The following is a 26,803-nucleotide window of genomic DNA, read 5'->3' as shown; positions in this document are numbered from 1 at the left end:
GTTTCTGCTGGGCTTAGTTGTGAAAAAGACAATTATGGCTCCAAGATTCTCTGACTGTACTTGTAATGAAGTAAAAATCTTAAATGAATCCACATGTTCCATAGAATCTCTATGGATAGTAATTCCACGCTATAATAAGAATATAACAGTAGGGATCTATTATCGACCACCTGACCAGGACAGTGATAGTGATGATGAAATGCTAAGGGAGATTAGAGAGGCTATCAAAATAAAGAACTCAATAATAGTGGGGGATTTCAATTATCCCCATATTGACTGGGTACATGTCACCTTAGGACAAAATGCAGAGACAAAATTTCTCGATACTTTGAATGACTGCTTCTTGGAGCAGCTGGTACAGGAACCCACAAGGGGAGAGGCAATTCTCAATCTAGTCCTGAGTAGAATACAGGATCTGGTCCAAGAGGTAACTATAACAGGACCGCTTGGAAATAGTGACCATAATATAATAACATTTAACATTCCTGTGGTGGAAAGAACACCTCAACAGCTCAACACCGTGGCATTTAATTTCAGAAAGGGGAACTATATAAAAATGAGGAGGTTAGTTAAACAGAAATTAAAAGGTACAGTGACTAGAGTGAAATCCCTGCAAGCTGCATAGACACTTTTCAAAGACACCATAACAGAGGTCCAACTTACATGTATACCTCAAATTAAAAAACACAGTAAAAGAACTAAAAAAGAGCCACCATGGATTAACAACCATGTAAAAGAAGCAGTGAGAGATAAAAAGGCATCTTTTAAAAAGTGGAAGTCAAATCCTAGTGAGGGAAATTGAAAGGAGCATAAACACTGCCAAATTAAGTGTAAAAATGCAATAAGAAAAGCCAAAAAGGAGTTTGAAGAATAGCTGGCCAAAAACTCAAAAGATAATAACAAAATGTTTTTTAAGTACATCAGAAGCAGGAAGCCTGCTAAACAACCAGTGGGGCCCCTGGACGATCGAGATACAAAAGGAGAACTTAAAGACGACAAAGTCATTGCAGAGAAACTAAATGAGTGCTTTGCTTCAGTCTTCACAGCTGAGGATGTTAGCAAGATTCCCAAACGTGAGCCGTCCTTTGTAGGTGACAAATCTGAGGAATTGTCACAGATTGAAGTCTCACTAGAGGAGGTTTTGGAATTAATTGATAAATTTAACAGTAACAAGTCACCAGGACCAGATGGCATTCATCCAAGAGTTCTGAAAGAACTCAAATGTGAAATTACGGAACTATTAATTATGTTTTGTAACCTGTCCTTTAAATCAGCTTCTGTACCCAATGATTGGAAGACAGCTAATGTAATGCCACTACTTAAAAAGGGTTCTAGAGGTGATCCCCGCAATTACAGACCGGTAAGTCTAACGTTAGTACTGGGCAAATTAGTTGAAACAATAGTAAAGAATAAAATTGTCAGACACATAGAAGAACATAAATTGTTTGGCAAAAGTCAACATGGTTTCTGTAAAGGGAAATCATGTCTTACGCATCTATTAGAGTTCTTTGAAGGGGTCAACAAACACGTGGACAAGGGGGATCCAGTAGACATAGCCCTGGTCTACACTAGGACTTTAGGTCGAATTTAGCAGCGTTAAATTGATGTAAACCTGCATCTGTCCACACGATGAAGCCCTTTATTTCGACTTAAAGGACTCTTAAAATCAATTTCCTTACTCCACCCCTGACAAGTGGATTAGCGCTTAAATCGGCCTTGCCGGGTCGAATTTGGGGTACTGTGGACACAATTTGACAGTATTGGCCTCCGGGAGCTATCCCAGAGTGCTCCATTGTGAGCGCTCTGGACAGCACTCTCAACTCAGATGCACTGGCCAGGTAGACAGGAAAAGAACTGCAAACTTTTGAATCTCATTTCCTGTTTGGCCAGCGTGGCAAGCTGCAGGTGACCATGCAGAGCTCATCAGCAGAGGTGACCATGATGGAGTCCCAGAATCGCAAAAGAGCTCCAGCATGGACTGAACGGGAGGTACGGGATCTGATCGCTGTATGGGGAGAGGAATCCGTGCTATCAGAACTCCGTTCCAGTTTTCGAAATGCCAAAACCTTTGTCAAAATCTCCCAGGGCATGAAGGACAGAGGCCATAACAGGGACCCAAACCAGTGCTGCATGAAACTTAAGGAGCTGAGGCAAGCTTACCAGAAAACCAGAGAGGCGAATGGCTGCTCCGGGTCAGAGCCCCAAACATGCCGCTTCTATGATGAGCTGCATGCCATTTTAGGGGGTTCAGCCACCACTACCCCAGCCGTATTGTTTGACTCCTTCAATGGAGATGGAGGCAACACGGAAGCAGGTTTTGGGGACGAAGAAGATGATGATGATGATGATGAGGTTGTAGATAGCTCACAGCAAGCAAGCGGAGAAACCACTTTTCCCGACAGCCAGGAACTGTTTCTCACCCTGGACCTGGAGCCAGTTCCCCCCGAACCCACCCAAGGCTGCCTCCTGGACCCGGCAGGTGGAGAAGGGACCTCCGGTGAGTGTACCTTTTAAAATACTATACATGGTTTAAAAGCAAGCATGTGAAAGGATTACTTTGCCCTGGCATTCGCGGCTTTCCTGGCTGTACTCCCAAAGCCTTTGCAAAAGGTTTCTGGGGAGGGCAGCCTTATTGCGTCCTTCGTGGTAGGACACTTTACCACTCCAGGCCAGTAACACGTACTCGGGAATCATTGTACAACAAAGCATTGCAGTGTATGTTTGCCGGCGTTCAAACAACATCCGTTCTTTATCTCTCTGTGTTATCCTCAGGAGAGTGAGATATCATTCATGGTCACCTGGTTGAAATAGGGTGCTTTTCTTCAGAGGACACTCAGAGGAGCCCGTTCCTGCTGGGCTGTTTGCCTGTGGCTGAACAGAAATGTTCCCCGCTGTTAGCCACGGGGGGGGGAGGGTTGAGGGGGTAGCCACGCTGTGGGGGGAGGCAAAATGCGACCTTGTAACGAAAGCACATGTGCTATGTATGTAATGTTAACAGCAAGGTTTACCCTGAAAGAGTGTAGCCACTGTTTTATAAAATGTGTCTTTTTAAATACCGCTGTCCCTTTTTTTTTCTCCACCAGCTGCATGTGTCTCAATGATCACAGGATCTTCTCCTTCCCAGAGGCTAGTGAAGATTAGAAAGAAAAAAAAATGCACTCATGATGAAATGTTCTCTGAGCTCATGCTGTCCTCCCACACTAACAGAGCATAGATGAATGTGTGGAGGCAAATAATGTCAGAGTGCAGGAAAGCACAAAATGACCGGGAGGAGAGGTGGCGGGCTGAAGAGAGTAAGTGGTGGGCTGAAGACAGGGCTGAAGCTCAAATGTGGCGGCAGAGTGATGAGAGGAGGCAGGATTCAATGCTGAGGCTGCTGGAGGACCAAACCAGTATGCTCCAGTGTATGGTTGAGCTGCAGCAAAGGCAGCTGGAGCACAGACTGCCACTACAGCCCCTGTGTAACCAACCGCCCTCCTCCCCAAGTTCCATAGCCTCCACACCCAGATGCCCAAGAACGCGGTGGGGGGGCCACCGGCCAACCATCCACTCCGCCACAGAGGATTGCCCCAAAAAAAGAAGGCTGGCATTCAATAAATTTTAAAATTGTAAACTTTTAAAGTGCTGTGTGGCATTTTCCTTCCCCCCTCCACCACCCGTCCTGGGCTACCTTGGTAGTCATCCCCCTATTTGTGTGATGAATGAATAAAGAATGCATGAATGTGAAGCAACAATGACTTTATTGCCTCCGCAAGCAATGATCGAAGGGAGGAGGGGAGGGTGGTTAGCTTACAGGGAAGGAGAGTGAACCAAGGGGCGGGGGGTTTCATCAAGGAGAAACAAAGAGAACTTTCACACCGTAGCCTGGCCAGTCATGAAACTGGTTTTCAAAGCTTCTCTGATGCGTACCGCGCCCTCCTGTGCTCTTCTAACCACCCTGGTGTCTGGCTGCGTGTAACCAGCAGCCAGGCGATTTGCCTCAACCTCCCACCCCGCCATAAACGTCTCCCCCTTACTCTCACAGATATTGTGGAGCACACAGCAAGGAGTAATAACAGTGGGAATATTGGTTTTGCTGAGGTCTAAGCAAGTCAGTAAACTGCACCGGCGCGCCTTTAAACGTCCAAATGCACATTCTACCACCATTCTGCACTTGCTCAGCCGGTAGTTGAACAGCTCCTGACTACTGTCCAGGCTGCCTGTGTCTGGCTTCATGATCCATGACATTAAGGGGTAGGCTGGGTCCCCAAGGATAACTATAGGCATTTCAACATCCCCAACAGTTATTTTCTGGTCTGGGAATAAAGTCCCTTCCTGCAGCTTTTGAAACAGATCAGAGTTTCTGCAGATGCGAGCGTCATGTACCTTTACCGGCCATCACACGTTGATGTTGGTGAAACGTCCCTTGTGATCCACCAGAGCTTGCAGCACTATTGAAAAGTACCCCTTGCGGTTTATGTACTCACCGGCTTGGTGCTCCGGTGCCAAGATAGGGATATGGGTTCCGTCTATGGCCCCACCACAGTTAGGGAATCCCATTGCAGCAAAGCCATCCACTATGACCTGCACATTTCCCAGGGTCACTACCCTTGATATCAGCAGATCTTTGATTGCGTGGGCTACTTGCATCACAGCAGCCCCCACAGTAGATTTGCCCACTCCAAATTGATTCCCAACTGACCGGTAGCTGTCTGGCGTTGCAAGCTTCCACAGAGCTATCACCACTCACTTCTCAACTGTGAGGGCTGCTCTCATCTTGGTATTCATGTGCTTCAGGGCAGGGGAAAGCAAGTCACAAAGTTCCATGAAAGTGCCCTTACGCATGCGAAAGTTTCACAGCCACTGGGAATCGTCCCAGACCTGCAACACTATGCTGTCCCACCAGTCTGTGCTTGTTTCCCGAGCCCAGAATCGGCGTTCCACAGCATGAACCTGCCCCATTAGCACCATGATGCATGCATTGGCAGGGCCCATGCTTTCAGAGAAATCTGTGTCCATGTCCTGATCACTCACGTGACCGCGCTGATGTCGCCTCCTCACCCGGTATCGCTCTGCCAGGTTCTGGTGCTGCATATACTGCTGGATAATGCGTGTGGTGTTTACTGTGCTCCTAATTGCCAAAGTGAGCTGAGCAGCCTCCATGCTTGCCTTGGTATGGCGTCCGCACTGAAAAAAGGCACGGAACAATTGTCTGCTGTTGCTCTGATGGAGGGAGGGGCGACTGATGACACGGCTTACAGGGTTGGCTTCAGGGAGCTAAAATCAACAAAGGGGGTGGCTTTACATCAAGGAGTATTTCAGGCAGGACTTCACGGAGGGTTCCAATAAGAAATGATGCACCTAAGTTATTGTTCTTATTGGAACAAGGAGGTTAGTCTGGCCTCTGATTGATACATGGCTAGATTTACCTCGCTGCACCTTCTCTGTGAGTGACTGCAGTGTGACCTAGAGGAATGAGTCCCCTAGACGGGGGAGCGGGGGAAGCAAATGAGTACAAAACAAATCTGTTCTATTTCTTGTTTTGATCCACTCCATCTATCTTTTACATCTTTGGCTGGCAGCAGACGGTGCAGAAGGACTGCATGCCATCCACATCTCATGGCTGCCCGGCAGAAGATGATGCAATAGGACTGCTAGCAATCCGTATCACCTGCCTGCTCACCATAAGACGGTTCAATAGGACTGACTGCAGGACTAAAGAGAATGACCTGGTCAAGTCACTCCAAATTTAGTCCCTGCGCCCATGTCTGCCCAGGCGCTCCTGGCCAATGTGGCCAGGAGCACCTCGGACATGACGATGACGGCTACCAGTCGTATTGCACCGTCTGCTCCCACAAGGCAATGGGTTGCTGCTACTGTGTAGCAATGCAGTACCACGTCTGCCAGCACCCAGGAGACATAGGGTGACGGTTACCTGAGCGGGCTCCATGCTTGCCGTGGTATGGCGTCTGCACAGGTAACTCAGGAAAAAAGGCGCGAAACGATTGTCTGCCCTTGCTTTCATGGAGGGAGGGAGGGAACGGGGGCCTGACGATATGTACCCAGAACCACCCGCGACAATGTTTTAGCCCCATCAGGCATTGGGATCTCAACCCAGAATTCCAATGGGCAGAGGAGACTGCGGGAACTGTGGGATAGCCACCCACGGTGCAACGCTCCGGAAGTCGACTCTAGCCTCGGTACTGTGGAAGCACTCCGCCAAGTTAATGCACTTAATGCACTTAGAGCATTTTCTGTGGGGACACACACACTCCAATATATAAAACCGATTTCTAAAAAAATGACTTCTATAAATTCGACCTAATTCCGTAGTGTAGACATACCCATAGTGTACTTAGATTTCCAGAAAGCCTTTGACAAGGTCCCTCACCAAAGGCTCTTACATAAATTAAGTTGTCATGGGATAAGAGGGAAGATTCATGGATTGAGAACTGGTTAAAAGACAGGGAACAAAGGGCAGGAATAAATGGTAAATTTTCAGAATGGAGAGGGGTAACTAGTGGTGTTCCCCAAGGGTCAGTCCTAGGACCAATCCTATTCAACTTATTCAGAAATGATCTGGAGAAAGGGGTAAACAGTGAGGTGGCAAAGTTTGCAGACAATAGTAAACTGCTCAAGATAGTTAAGACCAAAGCAGACTGTGAAGAACTTCAAAAAGATCTCACAAAACTAAGTGATTGGGACACAAAATGGCAAATGAAATTTAATGAGGATAAATGTAAAGTAATGCACATTGGAAAAAATAACCCCAGCTATACATACAATATGATGGGGGCTAATTTAGCTACAACTAATCAGGAAAGAGATCTTGGAGTCACCATGGATAGTTCTCTGAAGACGTCCACGCAGTGTGCAGTGGCAGTCAAAAAGGCGAACAGGATGTTAGGAATCGTTTAAAAAGGGATAGAGAATAAGACGAAGAATATCTTATTGCCTTTATATAAATCCATGGTAGGCCCACATCTTGAATACTGCATACAGATGTGGTCTCCTCATCTGAAAAAAGATATACTGGCATTAGAAAAGGTTCAGAGAAGGGCAACTAAAATGATTAGGGGGTTGGAATGGGTCCCATATGAGGAGAGATTAAAGTGACTAGGACTTTTCAGCTTGGAAAAGAAGAGACTAAGGGGGGATATGATAGAGGTATATAAAATCATGAGTGGTTTGGAGAAAGTGAATAAGGAAAAGTTATTTACTTGTTCCCATAATATATGAACTAGGGGCCACCAAATGAAATTAATGGGCAGCAGGCTTAAAACAAATAAAAGAAAGTTCTTCTTCACACAGCGCACAGGCAACCTGTGGAACTCCTTGCCTGAGGAGGTTGTGAAGGCTATGACTATAACAGGGTTTAAAAGAGAACTAGATAAATTCAGGGAGGTTAAGTCCATTAATGGCTATTAGCCAGGATGGGTAAGGAATGGTGTCCCTAGCCTCTGTTTGTCAGAGGTTGGAGATGGATGGCAGGAGAGAGATCACTTGATCATTACCTATTAGGTTCATTCCCTCTGGGGCACCTGGCATAGGCCACTGTCGGCAGACAGGATACTGGGCTGGATGGACCTTTGGTCTGACCCAGTATGGCCATTCTTATGTTCTGGCCCTGGCCCTAGCCCCACTCAACTTTAAAGAAAAACTTTAGGACTGTTCTAAACTTCGTCAGCTGGTAGTGGTCCTCAAGGAACCATCCACCTACTAAGGAGTATCAGAAAACAACACACTCTTATCACAACTTTTCCCCATCCTGACATGCCTCCTACACCACGGACTGCAGGTGAGCAGATACATGAGCTGGCTATCTTGACTTTTCTTCTGTTGTGAAAGAACACCAAGGGAATTCTCAGCTCAGAAGACAGAGCTGATTTCCACTCTTTCTGCACCAGGAATGGAGTGGTTCAAAGAATCTCTGGTCCTTAGAGTGTCTGATCAAAAAGAGAGAGAAGCAGCATGAGGAATAGAATTCTTCCTATAGTCCTGGCCAAAAACCATATTAAGTTATAGTCATGGCTGAAAACTGGGGAATTCTCAAGGAAGCAGAGAAGGAAAGAAAGGCAAAAAAGGAGAGACTGTCTGTCACACTGCTACATTGGTTCACAACACTTGGATGTTTTTCTTCTCACTAATAAGGGCTAGAAACTTAGTTTATTTAAATGAAAGCTTTCATGCTGCAGATTATGAATCTGTCATGGAGACAGGATAAATTCATCAAGTAGGCTGCATCTGAGCCACACGACACCTTTGATTTAAATATAATATAAATTACAACCATGAAGTCAGTGTGGCATTCAAAAGGGTTATTGCTCCACCAGATATGCTTGCTGGAATAGTTTGCAACTGCCATAAGCCCTCTGTTTTTTCATTGTGTAGGTTGAGCAGAGTAGAGGTTGATCTGCCATATATTTGGAGTGCATGGTAGATGACCCATACTGCCAGAGTGTACTGGGACACTGTAGATATATATAATATCCACATAGGTAATCTGGTGTGTATCATAAAGTCTCCAATCTACAGTGGAATGGAGGAGATGTAGTATTTAGCCCTTGTATGGATATTAAAATGCAAAATGTAATCTCTGCCTTTAGTGAGAAGGAATGGCAAAGGGCCAGGTTTCTGGTCCAGATGCAGTAGTTGTTTGGCATTTCACAGGGTTCAGTAACATATCAGAGTAGGGAACAGTAGGGCTCTACCACTTGTATTTAAAAGGCAGAAGGGGAAAATGTCTTTGGCCTACATAGGAGAGTGGGGATGGATATGGGGGCACATGTTAAGATGGTACTGGAACCTTAACTGCAAATGTTCTGACAGTCAAATATATATGAGTTGTTGAGTTTTTTAACTATAAAGCTGTTATTTTAATTAATTTGTCTGGGAATTTCCTTACTTTTTTAAGAATCTTCACAGGTCTGACTCAGCATGGGTATGGGTGGCAGAATCTAGCTCTTAGTTTTTATGACCATTTTTCTACTGCATGGGAGAAAACAGTGAATCACATGAGAACAGTCTTCCATTTCTTTGGGGCTGCTCTTGCTTAGTTTTACTGGACACTGAAGGACTGGGTTTGAACATTGGATGACTGGGAGCTGTCAGTGATCTGCAGGAGACATGTTCATCATACTTTTATGCCATCATAAGCCAATATCCTGTAACTGGCAATGCTAGTGGGAGCAAAAGAAATCAATACCAACATCTTCTTTGCAGCATTAGCAATAATAGGCTTCTCTGGTCCTACTATCAGCCCTGCCTCCATAAGTACTCTTTGCCTTTGGTCCCAACAGAGAAGCCAGTTGAGGAGGCATATGACTTCAAAGCAGAATGTTGGGCAGCCAGGGCACGGGAAGTGAGTTTGAGGCATATGTCATAATGATTAATGTTAGTTGTTCAAGTGTGGAAACAGATAAGCCTGCCAATTTCCTATCTGCATTCCACAATGTACCCACAGCTTTATGAATTCTTATGTTCTGTATATCACTACAAGAGGAACTGAATGTTAAAAACAAATCAAATCCAGCATTAACACAGCCAAACTATATGTATAAGCAGACTGAAAACCAGCATCATGGTAACAAAGCTAAATATAAATATAGTGATGGGTAAAATCAGATGGTTCAAAGTTTGGATGTTTGGGCTGTTCCAAACACAATCCCCCTCCACCAAACAGGTCCTGTGACAGACTAGTACCACTTTCAAGCCCTAGCGAGGTCAAATGGACCAGAGTTTGGTAATGTGATATGGATCTTTTCATTTACAGATTACAAATTCAAATCTGCCCCTGCTGTATAGATAGTGACAGCTGTGAGCATCTCGGTGCTGCTTCGTGGCCAACATGAAATTAGTTTGGTGGTCTTAGTACAATTCCCAGTGGACAGTTCACAAAAAATTATTGGCAATTGATAACTGATATCTTTTGCAGGGCTTGTCATAGGCCCTGTTGAGTGGAGGGAGACTATGTGGTGACAGTCACCCCTACTTGATATTGTCTCATTGCAAGGAATGATTTGTGGCCCACTACCCCATTCTGCCATCTTAGATATGATCTTAGACTGCACTCCCATCCAGTGTCTTTGCAAGGCCACAAGGTAGTGCCACTGGCAACAATCCTTTCTACTCCTCAATGGTCTTCAAGAAGAAGGATGTAATGGGAAGCTTTCATCACACATGCAGTAGTAGGAAGCAGCCCAAAGCCACGCCCTGTTTCTGCCATCATCAGCTTTTCCTGTTTGGCTCAGAAAGAGCACATAAAAAGCAATGACTCCTTCTGAAAAACTGAATCAAAATTTATCGAGGTGTTTTTAATGGTGGACATCACCACAGAATCAGAGTGTCTCACCATAGTATCTTATGACTTCTAACCCTACAGAGCACATGGGGTATGTTCAACCATTCAGGGAACCAGAAGCTATACAAAGGGATTAATGTGTCCAGGCATAACCAACCAACCCATTTTATGCTACCAAATGTTTGCAGTCATCCTAAAAACAAAACATGTTTATGCAAAATTTTACGACAATGTTTTAAAATAGCATAATGTTGATCCAATTTCACTAACATTTTAGCTGAATTACAAACAAATGTTAATGAAAAATCATTTTCCTTAGTTCTGATATGTTGACATCTCAAGTATTTATTGCTTGAATTATGAGATTCATATGTACTCTGGGCCTGATTCAGTATTCACTGAAATAAAAAAAGCCCCCCTCCATTAACTACAATGGGTGTTGGCTCAAGCCCTGTTTGTGTGAATCAAACATTTACAAACAGTTAGCAAATGATGAGAGTGCTAAACACATCCCACTCTATTCCTATATTCACACAAATACTTAGTAGAATAACATACTATCTTCTTATCAAATATATCCACTTTGAAGCAATAAATAAAAGGCCTTTTAAAATCCTAGACCACTTACAGCTCAGTTTCCTTTCTACTGAGAATATGTTGACAGTTGTGGGATTCATGGAGCTATTTCAGATTTCCTACTGTAAAATCTGAGAGTGATTATACAAAAATGCTCACACTAAATTCAACATAGAGAATAAACTATTTGTAGTCTAGCATTTGTTTATCGTTCCAGAAACTAGAATGAAAAGATAACAGAACAAAATTCAGTACAGAATATTTCCCCCTAACAATGAGCATTTGCATTCCTAACCCTAAGAAAACAAAAATGAAATTAACAGGTCAATGCTTCTTTAAAATATATTTATGAGTTCTGGTACAGTGAAACACTGCTTTGTCTGCTTAATGTTAGATGCAAGTTTCTGCCAGCACAGCAGTTACCCTCAGCCTCACAGTTTGACTTCCCTGGAGCACAGAGCACTGACCCTGCATAGCAGAAAAGGAACTGGTGCTGCTTCTAACCAAAAGAACAAACATTTCTATTTAACCTTTCCAATGTCAGAGAGCCCAAAGAATTTCTTAAAGGCTTAAGTCCTTGAACTGAGATTGTAAGATATTCCAACATTAATACCTTTAAAGCCCTTGTGAGAAATCTCTTGGGAAGATTGCTTTGGACAATGCTATGTGTTTGCTAGATTTAGACACTTCAAAGCACACTTGAATCTAAAGAAATACCAAGATGTGTGAAACACATTTTTGTTTGATTTATTTCAAATGAATAGCACTCTGTCTTCGAAGCAGCCAACTGGGGATGGCACGGGGAGGGAGTAGTACTTCAGCGTGTATAAACAACCACAAAATGAATGAACTACAAGGATTTATCATTACTAATCTGCAGCTTCAATTTTTCCTTCAGAAGATACACAGTGCTTTATTTATTGAGGAACCTACATTTTACTGATCATCCAATGAGTGCACAAAATGGGATCAGAGGGAGGCCAATGCCCAGAACTGACGGTATATTTTTTCCATCAAGGATTCAGTATGCCAGCTGACAATTAATAAAGTGCCACAGTGCATTTTTGCTAAGAATACTGAGTTAGACCAGATGCCCGTCTGATTGTTCATCCCTGCATCGAAGTGAAGAGGCTGCCATGGTATCCAAGATATAACGGACAGGTTTAGCTACACAGAGGGCATAAACAAGGTGGCTAAGATAAAAAGACAGCAGGGAACAGATATTACCAAGTGTCACTCAGCAATTCAATGGGTGTATGAGAGAAATGGACACTAGAATATATTATTAAAGTTTCAGAACAATGAGGATAAGTCATTTCTGAAAATGATAGGCAGCAATACCAGGGACCCAAGGGGTAGAATAGGATCGCTCCCCTCCACACACTCACAGTCCACACCAGTAGACAGCCATACATGCTGGCTGTAACTTCACAGAATTCCAACAATGAAATCAAAATATTTTGCACAAGCTAATTTTATCCGTATGTAATTATCCTTTGCTGACTGCCCCGGTTATCCAGTAGTGATGCTATAGCACCAGTCATTCATTAATCCAAGTATCTTGATCCTTGTCTCCAGTGCCGCCAACAATCACTCCACTGCCTGCTAGTTTAAAGACTACTCATGCAAGTGCTAATATGTTTGATTTTTACAAAACAAACTTGATTGAGACTGAGATTCCATTTGAAATAACCATATAGGCCTGCAAAAGGGCCTAGGAGACAGTGAGCTGAACATTAGCAGAAGCATGAGCTGTCTTGAAGAAAAAGGACATTATCATTTACCATACCACAACTAACACATTAGTAGAATAGTACAGAAAAACCATATAGGAAGCCACAGAGTTTCAGCTGATGCAAAGAAATCCCTAAACTTAATAGGCCAGTTACATCAATATAATTCCACTGATGACAATGAAGTTACTCCTGATTTGCCTCAGAGTAAGTGAAAGAAGAATCTGTCTCTAATTTTAAATATAAAAAGAACCTGTGACACCCACACCAACACACGTATCCTGGGCACAGAATTTTTTTTATCTGACTGCAGAATTAATGTATACAACATTTTAATATATGTGAAACCCAAGAAATATTTTCACTTATGGTAAATTCCACAGAAAGCCTGAGTAACTGGTGCAGCTTCTTATCATATTATAGTTAATTGATGATAACATCTGTCCCCAAGCCTTATTAGAAAAAAATATTTCTTTATAGATTGTCCAGTGGTAACAGTTACATTATATATCAATGTTGTGAGATGCCACAAGATGCAGTGATCCCTGCTAGTACACTTTATAGATGATGGGATGGGCCTTTCAAGAATTATACAAATTTACTATTGCTATAGAAACAAGCAAAATATGGTGTTTGGCACGTTTAATAAGACTAACAATGTCCATTAAAACCAGCATACCTTGACATTGTTAATCAGTGGATCGCTTTTAACATGTGTATGTGGAGACTGAGTAATGGGGCAAAATATGTAAATTTGAAAGAGATAATCTGCTAAAAATTATTAACCTGTGAATTCAGTTATATGGCTACATTGTCTCATGTGCATCTGACAATGACACAGGTTCTCTGCATTACAGCACCATAGGCAATTTTTGTAATGCAAGGCCTTAGGAAATTTCACTGAACTTGTGGAAAACAGTATCTAACAGAATTTCTTCTCTGTTTAAATCTTGCAAAACTAATAAGTAATTGCTTGCACATCTGAATTCTGGTTCTTCACACAACTGAATATGTGGTAGATATTGTTTCATTCCAACATTAAAAACAGGAGTTAATAAATTTGTAGTGTGTCTCTCTGCTATTGTACACCAACACTAGGGTTAGTAAGCTGTCTTTGCTTTACCTGCACAGTTCCTCAGAAATTGCTAATTCACTTCATGCAATAGGATCTATCTCCTAAAGTCACGATGGGAATCTATTACAAATTTCTGCTGTTTCTACATCTAAACCGAAGTCATTTTCAATTATCATCCATCTGTTTGCACAGAAGCTCTGATCTAAGGAATATTTGTAATCCTCTGATTCTTCCCTTTTCTGCACCATGTCTAGCATGTCACCTTATGATCAACAAATTCTAGATATTTCTAATAAAAATATTTATAATACATATTAAGAATCAGATAACTAATGGTTCATTTGCCCCACTACACTATATATTTGATAGCCGTTATGAACTTAGATTGTGAAAATCACATAGTCATCAAAGTCATATTATTGCATCACTGGGAAAGAGTAAAATAGCTACATCAATTGTAAATGGAGGAACATTGTTTGGTATCAGCATTATTTTAGGAGAAACCTTGTTATTAAAGCCTGCATTTTATATCTTTTAAAACCAGTGAGACAAGATGCTCATTTCTTAATAAGGAGAACAAAAAAACATGGCTTGATAAGACATGTCCTTGTTTTCAAAAGAAAAACATTCTGGCTGATTTGAGAGGGGCTAATAAGCATAAAGATTTGGTTAATATTTCTGTGTAGATACAAAAAAGCAAAGCAACATTCCATCCAAGCACAAGGATACAATCTTTCCTTATGCTTGCATACATTTTTCATGTAAATGTACAAGCCATGTGCTTGCCATATTACCAGTGCACAAGTAATGTACAGTAAATGCAATATTTTCCTTATACATCAGAATTAAAACACAATCTGCCCAGCAGTGAAATCACTATCTTTTCACTCATAGTGAAGTGTTGCTGTGTTCACTTCCAAAATCCATAACACAGGAATGATATAGAACACTACAAACTGTACACTAGGTCTACGCTGGCTATGTGCTAATAGAAAGCAGTGACTAATTCATCACTGTGGGAAAATATTGCAGAGGTTAATATACTGCTGGTCAAACCACAGGTATTAAACAGTTTTCAATAGCAAACCAGCAGGTTACAGGTTGTTGCACTGCAACATCATAACTGGTAGACTGGGTCAACAGCCTTGAAATGTGTCATTGTATTGCCAGACAGGAGAAGAGAAAAAGGCAGCCCCATGCAGTGCAAACATCAAAGTATAGAGAACATGTTCTCAGACAACTAAAGCACATATACTAAACCAAATCTATCTTATTAGTGGCCTGGCCATGGTAATTTTGTCTGGGCACAGAAGCAATACATTGTCAAATATTTTTAATCACTGTAAAGTGTCTTATTGATTCTTAGTATCATCTCATTTCTTCTGCAGCATTCTAACCTTAAAATTTTAAGATTACATGTAAAAAGAAAAGGAGTACTTGTGGCACCTTAGAGACTAACCAATTTATTTGAGCATGAGCTTTCGTGAGCTACAGCTCACTTCATCAGATGTTTACCGTGGAAACTGCAGCAGACTTTATATACACACAGAAATCATGAAACAATACCTCCTCCCACCCCACTGTCCTGCTGGTAATAGCTTATCTAAAGTGATCAACAGGTGGGCCATTTCCAGCACAAATCCAGGTTTTCTCACCCTCCACCCCCCCACACAAATTCACTCTCCTGCTGGTGCTAGCCCATCCAAAGTGACAACTCTTTACATAATCAATAGCCCGACTTGATTATGTAAAGAGTTGTCACTTTGGATGGGCTAGCACCAGCAGGAGAGTGAATTTGTGTGGGGGGGTGGAGGGTGAGAAAACCTGGATTTGTGCTGGAAATGGCCCACCTGTTGATCACTTTAGATAAGCTATTACCAGCAGGACAGTGGGGTGGGAGGAGGTATTGTTTCATGATTTCTGTGTGTATATAAAGTCTGCTGCAGTTTCCACGGTAAACATCTGATGAAGTGAGCTGTAGCTCACGAAAGCTCATGCTCAAATAAATTGGTTAGTCTCTAAGGTGCCACAAGTACTCCTTTTCTTTTTGCGAATACAGACTAACACGGCTGTTCCTCTGAAACCTAAGATTACATGTGTCATTCCTCAGTAGTTTGTTGGAGTGGGCATATCTGTAAAGAAAAGGGGAGGGGGTTGAGGAAGGGGAAACCTTTTCTATACCATCTACAACAGAAATTAAGTGAGTCTCAAACAATGTGCTCACACTGAGCCACTAACTTACCAAATAAACCTAGAAAGCCCCAGTATTTACCTAGAAACCAAACCGTGTTTCATAGATTAGAATTCAGCAACCAAAATAGGGAATAAACTGAATCTAGACATTCCACTTTTAACCTTCAGATAAGGACACATTGTTAGGTTCAGAACATGGTTCTGGTCATGTATCAATTCATCCTCACCTCATTAGGCGTAATGGAGTCATTTTTAAGTATGATCAGGTTTTGTGCACTCTGACCACTCTGTCCTGTCAGATGTCTCTCAGCCATCACTGCATGAGGACCTGTTCCCGTTGGGCCACCAGTATTGTAAAACATGAAAGTGTCACTTCCTGATCCTGCAGTCAGACATGCCTTATAGCAGTAGGTCTTAGTGAGAGACCCATTCCCCCGCACTTCAATAAAATGTGGCTGTACTTTTAAACCATGCGGTATCCTATTGTCAACGTTGTTGTTAGCCTGCTTGTACGTTTCAGCAGGATACCTTTCTCTGAGCCCACAAAAACTTCCACAACAGGAGTCACCATACACACTGTATCTGTAGCACTTGATGACTGTTAGGACAATGATTGTCAAAAGAAATATGAATGAAACTGAGCTCAGAGCAATAATGAGATACAGTGTTATCTCTGAGTAGTTTCTAGTACTTTTGATATGCCTCCTTGTGTCAGGGATGATTTTGGAAACTCTATCCACAACAGCGATGGTTATGGCTACTGCTGAGGACAGGGATGGCTCTCCATTGTCTCTCACAACAACTGACAGGTTGAAAGTAGTAACACTGTCATCCCCCAGTTTGCGAGTAGTCCTAATCTCCCCGCTGTGTAGCTCCACTCTGAAGAGATCTGGGTCTGAGGCTTGAGCCAGATGGTAGAACAACCATGCATTTTGTCCAGAGTCTGCATCAATGGCTATTACTTTGGTAACCAAATAACCTGCGTGTGCCGAGCGAGGGATCATCTCCAAGGCTGCCGAGGCGTTGGTTGAGGTAGGGTACAGAATCTGAGGGGCATGGTCATTCTGATCCACCACATACACGTGGACAGTGACAGTGCTGCTAAGTGCTGGGGTCCCAGCATCCTGGGCCTGAACAACAACCTGAAACTCCCTTAACTTCTCGTAATCAAAGGAGTTGACCGCATATATGTTACCATTGTCGGATTTAATGGAGACGTAGGATATGACAGGTAGCCCTTGAATTTCCCCTTTCAGGAGAGAATAGGACACATAGGCATTTTCGTTGGCATCGGCATCGATGGCTTTGACAGTGCACAGCGAAACCCCGAGCGCGTTGTTCTCGGGGATGTAAACGGAATACATGGGCTCTTCGAACCGCGGAGGGTTGTCGTTGACATCAGAGATGTACACTTGTATCACTTTGTGGGAAGAGAGGGGAGGGGTCCCGGCGTCCGTAGCCGTGACCGTGATGTTGTAGGAGGAAGCCCTTTCGCGGTCCAGGTTGCCCTGCGTGACCAGCGTGTAGGAGTTTTTGAAGGAGTTGAGTTTGAAGGGGATGTTGGGAGGGATGCTCAGACTGACCTGCTTGTTCGGCCCGGAGTCCTGGTCGGTTACACTCATTAAAGCCACCACAGTCTCGGGCCAGGCATTCTCCGGCACCGGGCTGTACAGGGAGGTCAGCACCACTTCGGGGGCATTATCGTTGGCGTCCACGATATTGACCAGCACCTTGCAGTGCCCGGCCATGGACACAGGGCCCCGGTCGGTGGCCTGCACATAAATCTCATAGGAGGAGGCCTCCTCGTAGTCCAGCGTGCCGTTGACTCTCACCTCGCCGGAGACGGGGTCGATGCTGAAGAGCTGCCGCACCTTCTGGGGGGTGTAGCCGCTGAAGGAGTACAGCACCTCCCCGTTGGAGCCCTCGTCCGGGTCCGAGGCGTTCAGCTTCACCACCAGCGTGCCCGGGACCGCATTCTCCAGCAGGTTCACTGAGTAGGTGGATCGGTCAAAGACGGGCGAGTTGTCGTTTGTGTCCATGACCCGAATGGAGATCTGGGCCGTGCCAGACCTGGCGGGGCTGCCCCCATCCATGGCGGTGAGCACCAGCTGCTGCAAGGCGCTTTGCTCCCGGTCCAGGGGCTGCTGCAGCACCAGCTCCAGAAGTTTGCTTCCGCGCTGGAAGCCTTTGAGGTCCAGGGCGAAGTGCTGGTTGGGGCTGAGCCGGTAGCTCTGCACCGAGTTGGTGCCCACGTCGGGGTCCTGCGCGCTCTCGATGTGGAAGCGGGCGCCGGGCACAGCAGACTCGCTGACCTCCAGCCGGTAGCCCTGCCGCGGGAAGCGTGGCGCGTTGTCGTTGATGTCCAGCACCTCCACCTCCACGTTGTGCACCTCGATGGGCTGCTCGATCACCAGCTCCAGGCTGAGGAAGCAGGAGGGGCTAAGCTCGCACAGCGCCTCCCGGTCCATGCGCTCCTTCACCAGCAGCGCCCCGCGGCCCAGATCCAGCTCCAGGTACTGCCGCCCGCTGCCCGAGGTCAGCCGTGCGCCCCGAGCCGACAGCCGCTGCGGATCCACGCCCAGGTCGCTCGCCACGTTCCCCACGAAGGCGCCGCGCTGCAGCTCCTCCTGCACCGAGTAGCGGAGCTGCCCGCCCGCCGGCCCCAGGCACAGCAGGAGCAGGAGAGCCAGGATCCGGAGCGCCGCCGCCCCGCAGCAGTGGCGGGGAGAAGACGGCGCCATGGCCGAGGGCGGAGGGAGGGGTGGGGGGAGCCGAGCTCAGCTTTCACCTGACGCGCTCGCAGCCCTGCCGGGCCTCACATCCCTCAGCCGCCGCCGCCGCCTCCCACACCCAGCAGCGGGTTCATGCACCCGGCTAGCAGGCGCCGCTCGCTGCGCCCGGCGCTGCCGCCGCCCCTGCAGCCTCCACCGCTGCCGGCTCCCGAGCCGCCCGCTTCCTCAGAAAATCCATGCTCCCCGGCTCGGCTGCTACCCGGCCCTGCGGCGGCGGATCCGGCCTCTCCTCCTCCAGCAGCTCGGGGGACTCGCAGCTCCACTTCCTCCTTCTGTGGCTGCTGCGTGGAGTGTGCGGGGGAGGGGCGCTGAGCTCCAGCTGGCTCCAATTCAGCACCCGGGCAGGGAACAGCGACACCGAGGCAAGCAGCAGCCAGACTGCACGGGAGGGGGCTGCGCGGCCTGCCGGCTACCCCGTGGAGGGCAAGAGTGCCCCGCCAGCCACAGCACCTATCCCACACAGGGGCGAGCCCCTTCCCCAGGGAGCTCTTCACCGGAGCCAACCGCAGCACCAATCCCCCCAACACACACCAGGACCGCCCCCGCACCCTCTCCTCAGCCCCTGGGAGTTCAGAGCCAACTACCCCCATAGCCACCCCCCTTCACAGAGATACCTCTCTCCTCCCCAGGGAGACAGTCAGGGACCCCTTCAATTCCTAAAAGCCCTGCCTTCCCGCCCACACTCAAATTAGGAGAAAGAGTGAGTGTGATGTCCATGTGTGTGTTTACATACGTTTTATGTCTAGACAAAGAGAAAGATAGCTCTTCTACCCGGGGCTGTCGCCTGCTACTGCAGAGGCTCTTTGGTCTAATGTCTAACACCTATCTCCTATGATATAGGCAGGCCCTCTCAGAGGTCCAGAGAGGGCCCAAGCCACTTCCAGCTTTTAAGACCCCTTTCAACACACACCTGATCCAGCACCAGACACTAGTGGTGGTTTGTTTATATAAGCAGCTGGTCTGAGAGGACACACTCTTCACGGTCTAATCTTGTGCCATCAGAACCGATATATTTTTACTAATATTTATGAACATCTAAAAATCTTTAATATGACCAAATCTATATCAGATAACAAAAAATGATGTCTTTCACCAAATCACATTTCTTATTTGCTCAAATTTGCAGCTCTAAGCTGAGAAAGTGTCCCCCGTTTTGGTTTGATAGGAATGTGCATAAAAACAAGCTGTGAAACTTATTAAATGCCACAAATTAACAAGTGTCTAAATTTGAGGCCCCTTTGAGCTTGAGGTCCAGGCCAAATGGCCCTCCTACCCCTCTCCCTGTCCCAGACTGGCCATGGATATAGGGGATGTGGAAGAAGCCTTCCCATATTTACCAACATTAATTCCTGTCTGCATTTTTTCTACCCACAAGGCCACCACCAGGGCAAGCTGTGGGGCCCCAAACAAAAGCAAGGCAGCAGCTTGTCATAGGAAAGGAATACAGAGTGGTTCTTTGGCCTCTTTCCCGCTCCTCATTCTAGGTGCTAGAGGGGAAAACAGGGAATGAACTGCCTTCCTGTCCAGTCTCACTGCTGAGTTGCCTAGACTTCTGGTCCTACTGCTGCTGCTGCAGAGCTAGACTGCATCAGCTCATGAGTGTTAAATCAGCACACTCTGAAAAGCATGCACTCCCCTCCCCCAGTGTGTTTTTGCTTACAGCTGGTTCTACCAGTGTACTTCTACAGTTATGTTGCTTTCCTTCTTAAAGACCGTCTTCTCTGCCCCCCACTTTAATTCATTCTTGCTGCATTACCCTCCCCACTCTTTTGGGGAGTATTTCCTCTCACTGCTACCTCTCCTTCCTTGATCCTCTCAACCACTGCTGTAACAGTCCTACCCTGCCACTATCCACTGGTTGAATTTTGCAAGTCACAACCATGAACTATGAGATTATTTAACATGGGCTTCAGTTTATTTTACATAATAATATACAGGCAAACAGTGAGGCAAATGCAACTAGAACTGTAGGGAGAGGTTCAGGAGAAGAAATAGTAGTTGCATTTGTTTTCCAATGCTCCTTTTAGACTCATATTCAAGTACCAGCAAGGCCCAAGTTCACACAGAATATCAGGGTTGGAAGGGACCTCAGGAGGTCATCTAGTCCAACCCCCTACTCAAAGCAGGACCAATACCCAATTTTTGCCCCAGATCCCTAAATGGCCCCTTCAGGAATTGAACTCACAATGCTGGGTTTAGCAGGCCAATGCTCAAACCGCTGAGCTATCCCTCCCCCCACATAGTTTATCAGAACTGTCAAAATTACAGCCAATGGTGCAATGGCTGTCTTGATCAATGTGTACAGGGCACACAAAAACATTGCTAACGGAGAAGCATCAAAGCATCTAAGTTAGGTTCCTACTTACAAATATAGGGACTTAAATAAGTGGCCTCATTTTCAAACATGCTGAGCAACCAATAGATTCCACTGACTTCAGCAGTCACTGCTGGGAGCCACCCAAACCAACTTATTTTTGAAAGTTAGACAAATTTAGGCCTGTTCAGACCAGGAAGGCCAGTGGGAGTTTCTGGGTGTTCTACATGTTTGAAAATCTGGCCCCTTCAGATATGTGCCCAAATGGGAGCAAAGTTCTTTTGAAAATCTGGCTCCATATATATATATATATATATTTTGGGGTGGAGGGTTACCTAAGTATGGATCTTGCAACCTACCCATCCACAGAGATAAAAAAAGACAACATGCTGCCCTGGAAAAAAAGGATGAGGAATCTCCCCCAAGGGTGGAGGAGGAGAACCACAGCCAAGGCTGGGAGGATTGTGGCCACCACTCACAAGAGGAAATGAAGGGTGGTGGTGGTGGACAATTCCCTTCCAAGGGGGACAGAGGCATCCATCTGAAGGCCTGACCTTGCATCCTGGGATAGGTGTGCTGCCTGTCAGGGGCCCATAGCCAAGTCACTACAGAAAGATTGCCAAGGATCATCCAGCCCTCTGACTACTACACCATGCTGCTCATCCAGGTAGGCACTAATGTTACTGGAGGTATGACCTGAGCATAGCAGAAGTGACTACAGGACTCTGGGGGTGAGGGTGAAGGATCCTTCTGGTCGAGGGTACGGATCCAGGCAGAGACAGACACATCCTGGAAGTAAATACATGACTGCATGGATGGCGTCAACAGAAGGGCTCCAGCTTCCTTGACTATCAGATCTTGTTCCAAATAGGACTGTTGAGCAGCAATGGGGTCCACCTGTCAAGTAAGGGTAAGAGTATCTTTGGATACAGACTGGAAAACCTAGAGAGGCAGGCTTTAAACTAGGTTTGACGGGGGCAGGAGACAAAAACCCACAGGTAAATCCAAAAAATGGAGACCTGGGTGAAGGGTCAGAATCTGGGGGAAACATGGGAAATTGCAGCATGGACAAAAGAGAGACAAGAGGGTATATAGAGGAGAAATCTAATAAACATCTTAGATGTCTGTATATGAATGCAAGAAGTATGGGGAATAAACAGGAAGAACTAGAAATACTAGTGAATAATCACAAATATTACATAATTGGCACTATAGAAACTTGTTGGAATAATTCATATGACAGGAATATTGGAATAGAATGGTACACCTTATTCAGGAAGTACAGGCAGGGAAAAAGGGAGGAGGTGTTGCCTTGTATATCAAAGATGTATACACTTGCACTGAGGTTGAGACTCGTGGGAGGCAGACCTGTTGAAAGTCTCCGGGTAAAGATAAAAGGGGTAAAATACAAGGGTGATGTCATGGCAGAGTCTACTAAAGACCACCTAACCAGGAAGAAGAGGTGGATGAGACTTTTTTAAACAACTAACAAACTAAACCAAAATACAGGACTTGGTGGTGATGGGGGACTTCAAATATCCAGACATTTGTTGGGAAAATAATTCAGCAGGGCACAGATTACCCAACAAGTTATTGGAGACAGAAGGTGGAGAAAGTGACTAGAAGAGAGACTATTCTGGATTTGATTCTGACAAACTGGGAGGAACTAGTTGAGAATTTGAAGGTGGAAGGCAGCTTGGGTGAAATGATAGAGTTCATGATTCTAAGGAATAGTAGGAGGGAAAACAACAGAACAAAGACAATGGATTTCAAGAAGGCAGACTTTAGCAAACTCAGAGAATTGGTAGGTAAGATCCCGTGGGAAGCAAGTTTAAGGGAAAAATTAGTTCCAAAGAGTTGGCATTTTTTAAAGAGATTCAGGGTACAAGAGGAAACTATACCAATGCATTGGAAAGATAGGACGTATGGTAAGATTTTTTCCCTTGGCTTAACCAGGAGATCTTCAGTGACCTGGAACTAAAAAAGAGTCATACAAGAAGTGGAAAGTAGGTCAAATGACAAAGGATGAATATATATATATATATATATATATATATATATATATATATATATATATATATATATATATATATATATATAAACACAAGCATGTAGGGATAAAATTAGGAAGGCCAAGGCACAAAGCAAGATTAAACTAGCTAGTAACAAGAAAGCATTTTACAAATATATGGGGAGCTAGAGGAAGACCAGGGACAGGATAGGCCCATTACTAAATGAGGCAGGAAAGACAATAACAGAAAATGCAGTAATAGCTGAAGTTAAACATTCCTAGCCTCTGTATGCCAGAAGCTGGGAATGGGCGACAGGGGATGATCATTTGTTGATTACCTGTTCTATTCATTCCCTTTGAAACACTTAGCATTGGCCAGTGTCAGAAGACAGGATATTGAGCTAGATGGATCGTTGGTCTGACCAATTCTGGCCATTCTTATGTTCTTGTCTTTTTTGTTTCAGTTTTCACCACAAAAGTTAGCAAGGATCAGACGACTAACATAGAGAACAAAAGTGTAAATGGGGCAGGATCTGAGGGTAAAATAGAAAAAGAACAAGTTAAGAATTACTTAGACAAGTTACATGTCTTCAGATTGGCAGGGCCTGATGAAACACATCCTAGAATGCTTAAGGAACTGACTGAAGAGATCTCTGAACCATTAGCAATTATCTTTGAGAACTCATTGGAGGACGGGAGATATACCTGAGGACTAGAAAAGAGCAAATATAGTACCTATCTATAAAAAGGGGAATAAGGACAACCCAGGGAATTATAGACCAGTCATCTTAACTTTGGTACCTGGAAAGATAATGGAGCAAATAATCAAATGATCAATTTGTAACCACCTAGAAGATAATAAGGTAATAAGCAACAATCAACATGGATTTGTCAAGAACAAATCATGTCAAACCAAGCTAATATGCTTCTTTGACAGAGTAACAAGCCTTGTGGATGGGGAGAATCAGAAGGTGTCATATATCTCAACTTTATTAAGGCTTTTGATACTGTCTCACATGATCTCATAAACAAACCAGAGAAATACAACCTAGATGAATCTACTAGAAGGTGAATGCACAACTGTCTGGAAAACCATTCTCAGAGAGTAGTTATCAATGGTTCACAATTGAGCTGGACAGACATATTGAATGGGGTCCTGCAGGGATCTCTCCTGGGTCTGGTTCTATTGAATATCTTCAAAAATGATTTGGATAATGGCACAGAGAGTATACTTATAAAGTTTGCAGATGACAGCAAGCTAGGAGGGGTTGCAAGTGCTTTGGAGGACAGGATTAGAATTCAAGATGATCTTGACAAACTGTAGAAATGGTCTGAATTAAACAGAAGTAAATTCAATAGGGAAAAATGTAGTGTACTACACTTAAGAAGGAATAATCAATTACACATATAGAAAACGGGAAATGACTGCCTCGGAAGCAGTACTGTGGAAAAAGACATGGGGCTATAGTGGATCACAAACTAAATATGGGTCAACAATGTAATCCTGTTGTAAAAAAAAAAGTGAACATCATTCTGGGATGTATAAGCAGAAGTGTTGTAAGCAGGACACAAGAAGTAATTATTCCACTCTACTCAGCACTGATAAGGCCTCAGCTGGAGTATTGTGTCCAGTTCTGAGCACCACACTTCAGGAAAGATATGGACAAATTGAAGAAAGTCCAGAGGAGAGCAACAAAAATGACAAAAGATCTAGAAAACATGACCTACAAGGATTTCAAGAATGCAGACTTTAGCAAACTCAGAGAATTGGTAGGTAAGATCCCGTGGGAAGCAAGTCTAAGGGAAAAATTAGTTCCAAAGAGTTGGCATTTTTTAAAGAGATTCAGGGTACAAAAGCAAACTATACCAATGCATTGGAAAGATAGGATGCTTAAAAAACTGGAGAAGAAAAGACTGAGGGGGGACATGATAACTGTCGTCAAGTACATAAAAGGTTGCTATGAAGAGAAGGGTGACAAATAGTTCTCTTTAGCCACTGAGGACAGGACAAGAAGTAATGGGCTTAAATTACTGTCAGGCATAGGTACTGGAACTCGGGGTGCTGGGGGTGCTGCAGTTTCCATCATATACAGGGTTTACAATTTGGCTCAATGGCTCTCAGCACCCCCACTATACAAATTGTTTCAGCACCCCTGCTGTCAGGGAGATTTAGGTCAAACATTAGGAAAAGCTTCCTAACTGTAAGGGTAGCTAAGTACTGGAACAAATTAACTAGGTGGGGTGTGGAATCTCCATCACTAGAGGTTTTTAAGAACAGGTTAGAAAAGCACCTGTCAAGGATGGTCTAGATAATACTTAATCCTGACTCTGCGCAAGGAACTAGACTAAATGACTTATCGAGGGTACCTTCCAGTCCTACATTTCTATGATTTCACTTGAAAAATCTGATCACAGTATTTTGAGCTCCTCCAATAAAAGGCATGTTAGAAGTGAAAATTAATATTAACCATTTAAAATTTTTGAAATTGGAAGTTATTTTAACAGTAACATATGAGGCATTAACAAGACCACATATAGAACATTACTAGATGTGTTACTATGATCATGATGTTATTCAATGGATTTAGGACCAAAGACACCAAAAGTTTGGCAGCATATGACAGATTTTGAAATTAAATGTGAGTCTCTGAGTGACACATAAATAAAGTACTGTGTGCCATTTTTGCATGCATTTAATAATTTTTCCTTCCCATTGATCAATGCAAGTTTGGGTGCTAAGCTCTTTTGAAAATATGTCCCCTAATTTTCAGAAATTCTGATTACCCATAATTCCCAATGACACCCAAATTCCGACCATTAGATTTAAGACTCACAATACACATAAATACTATTATTCCCATTTTACAGATTAATCCCACACAGCAGCACTAGCTACAGTAATGTGTACATAAATATAGCATAGTATCTCCTTTCTTAAAATATTAGATTTACACAATTGTGTACTGACTACACTTCTGCTTTTAACTGAGATGGTGAAACTGAGTATGTTCTGATTAAATGTTCCCTGGGTAGATTTAAATCAAAATAAAATTTTTTGATGGTCATGATAACTTTAGTTATCTCTATGAGACGATACACTTAGTAAACGCAAAGAGAGTCCTGCAGTACTTATTCAGGAGAAACTCCTATTGAGGAAGGGCTTCAGGACTTGATCTCTAGTAACATTGATTTTTCCAGTAAAAGGCAGAGGTTGAGAAGCAGCACTTCAGTATCTATTGAGTTAATGTTTTACAATTTTTAAAAGTAGACCCCCATTAAGAACCAGATTCTGATACCCTTACTCACAAAGAACATCATCTTATACTATGAGTGGTTTCACTGACTTCAACTCAATGTATTATTCAACATGAGCAGAATATCGGAATCTGACCCTCCAATGGCAAAACCATCCAATGATAACATATTGGGCCCAAATCTTCAGCTGCTGTATATGCCCAACTCTTATTGAAGTTAATGGATATTACATGCATGCACCACCTACAAACACAGGCTCATTTAGGCCTTGTCTACACACACAGTATGTAGTATTCCTTTAATCATAGAATCATAGAATATCAGGGTTGGAAGGGACCCCTGAAGGTCATCTAGTCCAACCCCCTGCTTGAAGCAGGACCAATTCCCAGTTAAATCATCCCAGCCAGGGCTTTGTCAAGCCTGACCTTAAAAACCTCTAAGGAAGGAGATTCTACCACCTCCCTAGGTAACGCATTCCAGTGTTTCACCACCCTCTTAGTGAAAAAGTTTTTCCTAATATCCAATCTAAACCTCCCCCACTGCAACTTGAGACCATTACTCCTCGTTCTGTCATC

The 26,803-nt window shown here is 44.1% G+C and overlaps 2 protein-coding genes across 11 annotated transcripts in view; both read right to left on the bottom strand.

Moving 5' to 3' along the window:
* The window catches only part of LOC140915797 (protocadherin alpha-C2-like), a 323,023-nt gene that overhangs the window by 83,688 nt on the left and 212,532 nt on the right, over positions 1-26,803 (bottom strand). For 2 of the 10 annotated variants that reach the window (XM_073356096.1, XM_073356101.1), the window contains exon 1: positions 16,084-18,922. The exons of the other annotated variants lie outside the window; for them this stretch is intronic. In XM_073356096.1, coding sequence (XP_073212197.1) covers positions 16,084-18,597 — 2,514 coding nt within the window. In that variant the 5' untranslated portion in view covers positions 18,598-18,922. Of the gene's footprint in view, positions 1-16,083; positions 18,923-26,803 lie in introns of those variants that run through there. 10 annotated transcript variants of the gene reach the window in all.
* Positions 1-26,803, bottom strand: part of LOC140915800 (protocadherin alpha-8-like) — a 131,165-nt gene that overhangs the window by 3,778 nt on the left and 100,584 nt on the right. The gene's annotated exons all lie outside the window — the stretch shown is intronic.

The sequence above is a fragment of the Lepidochelys kempii genome, chromosome 8 (assembly GCF_965140265.1).
Source record: "Lepidochelys kempii isolate rLepKem1 chromosome 8, rLepKem1.hap2, whole genome shotgun sequence".
Lineage (NCBI taxonomy): Eukaryota > Metazoa > Chordata > Testudines > Cheloniidae > Lepidochelys > Lepidochelys kempii.
This window is presented reverse-complemented; position numbering and strand designations above follow the sequence as displayed.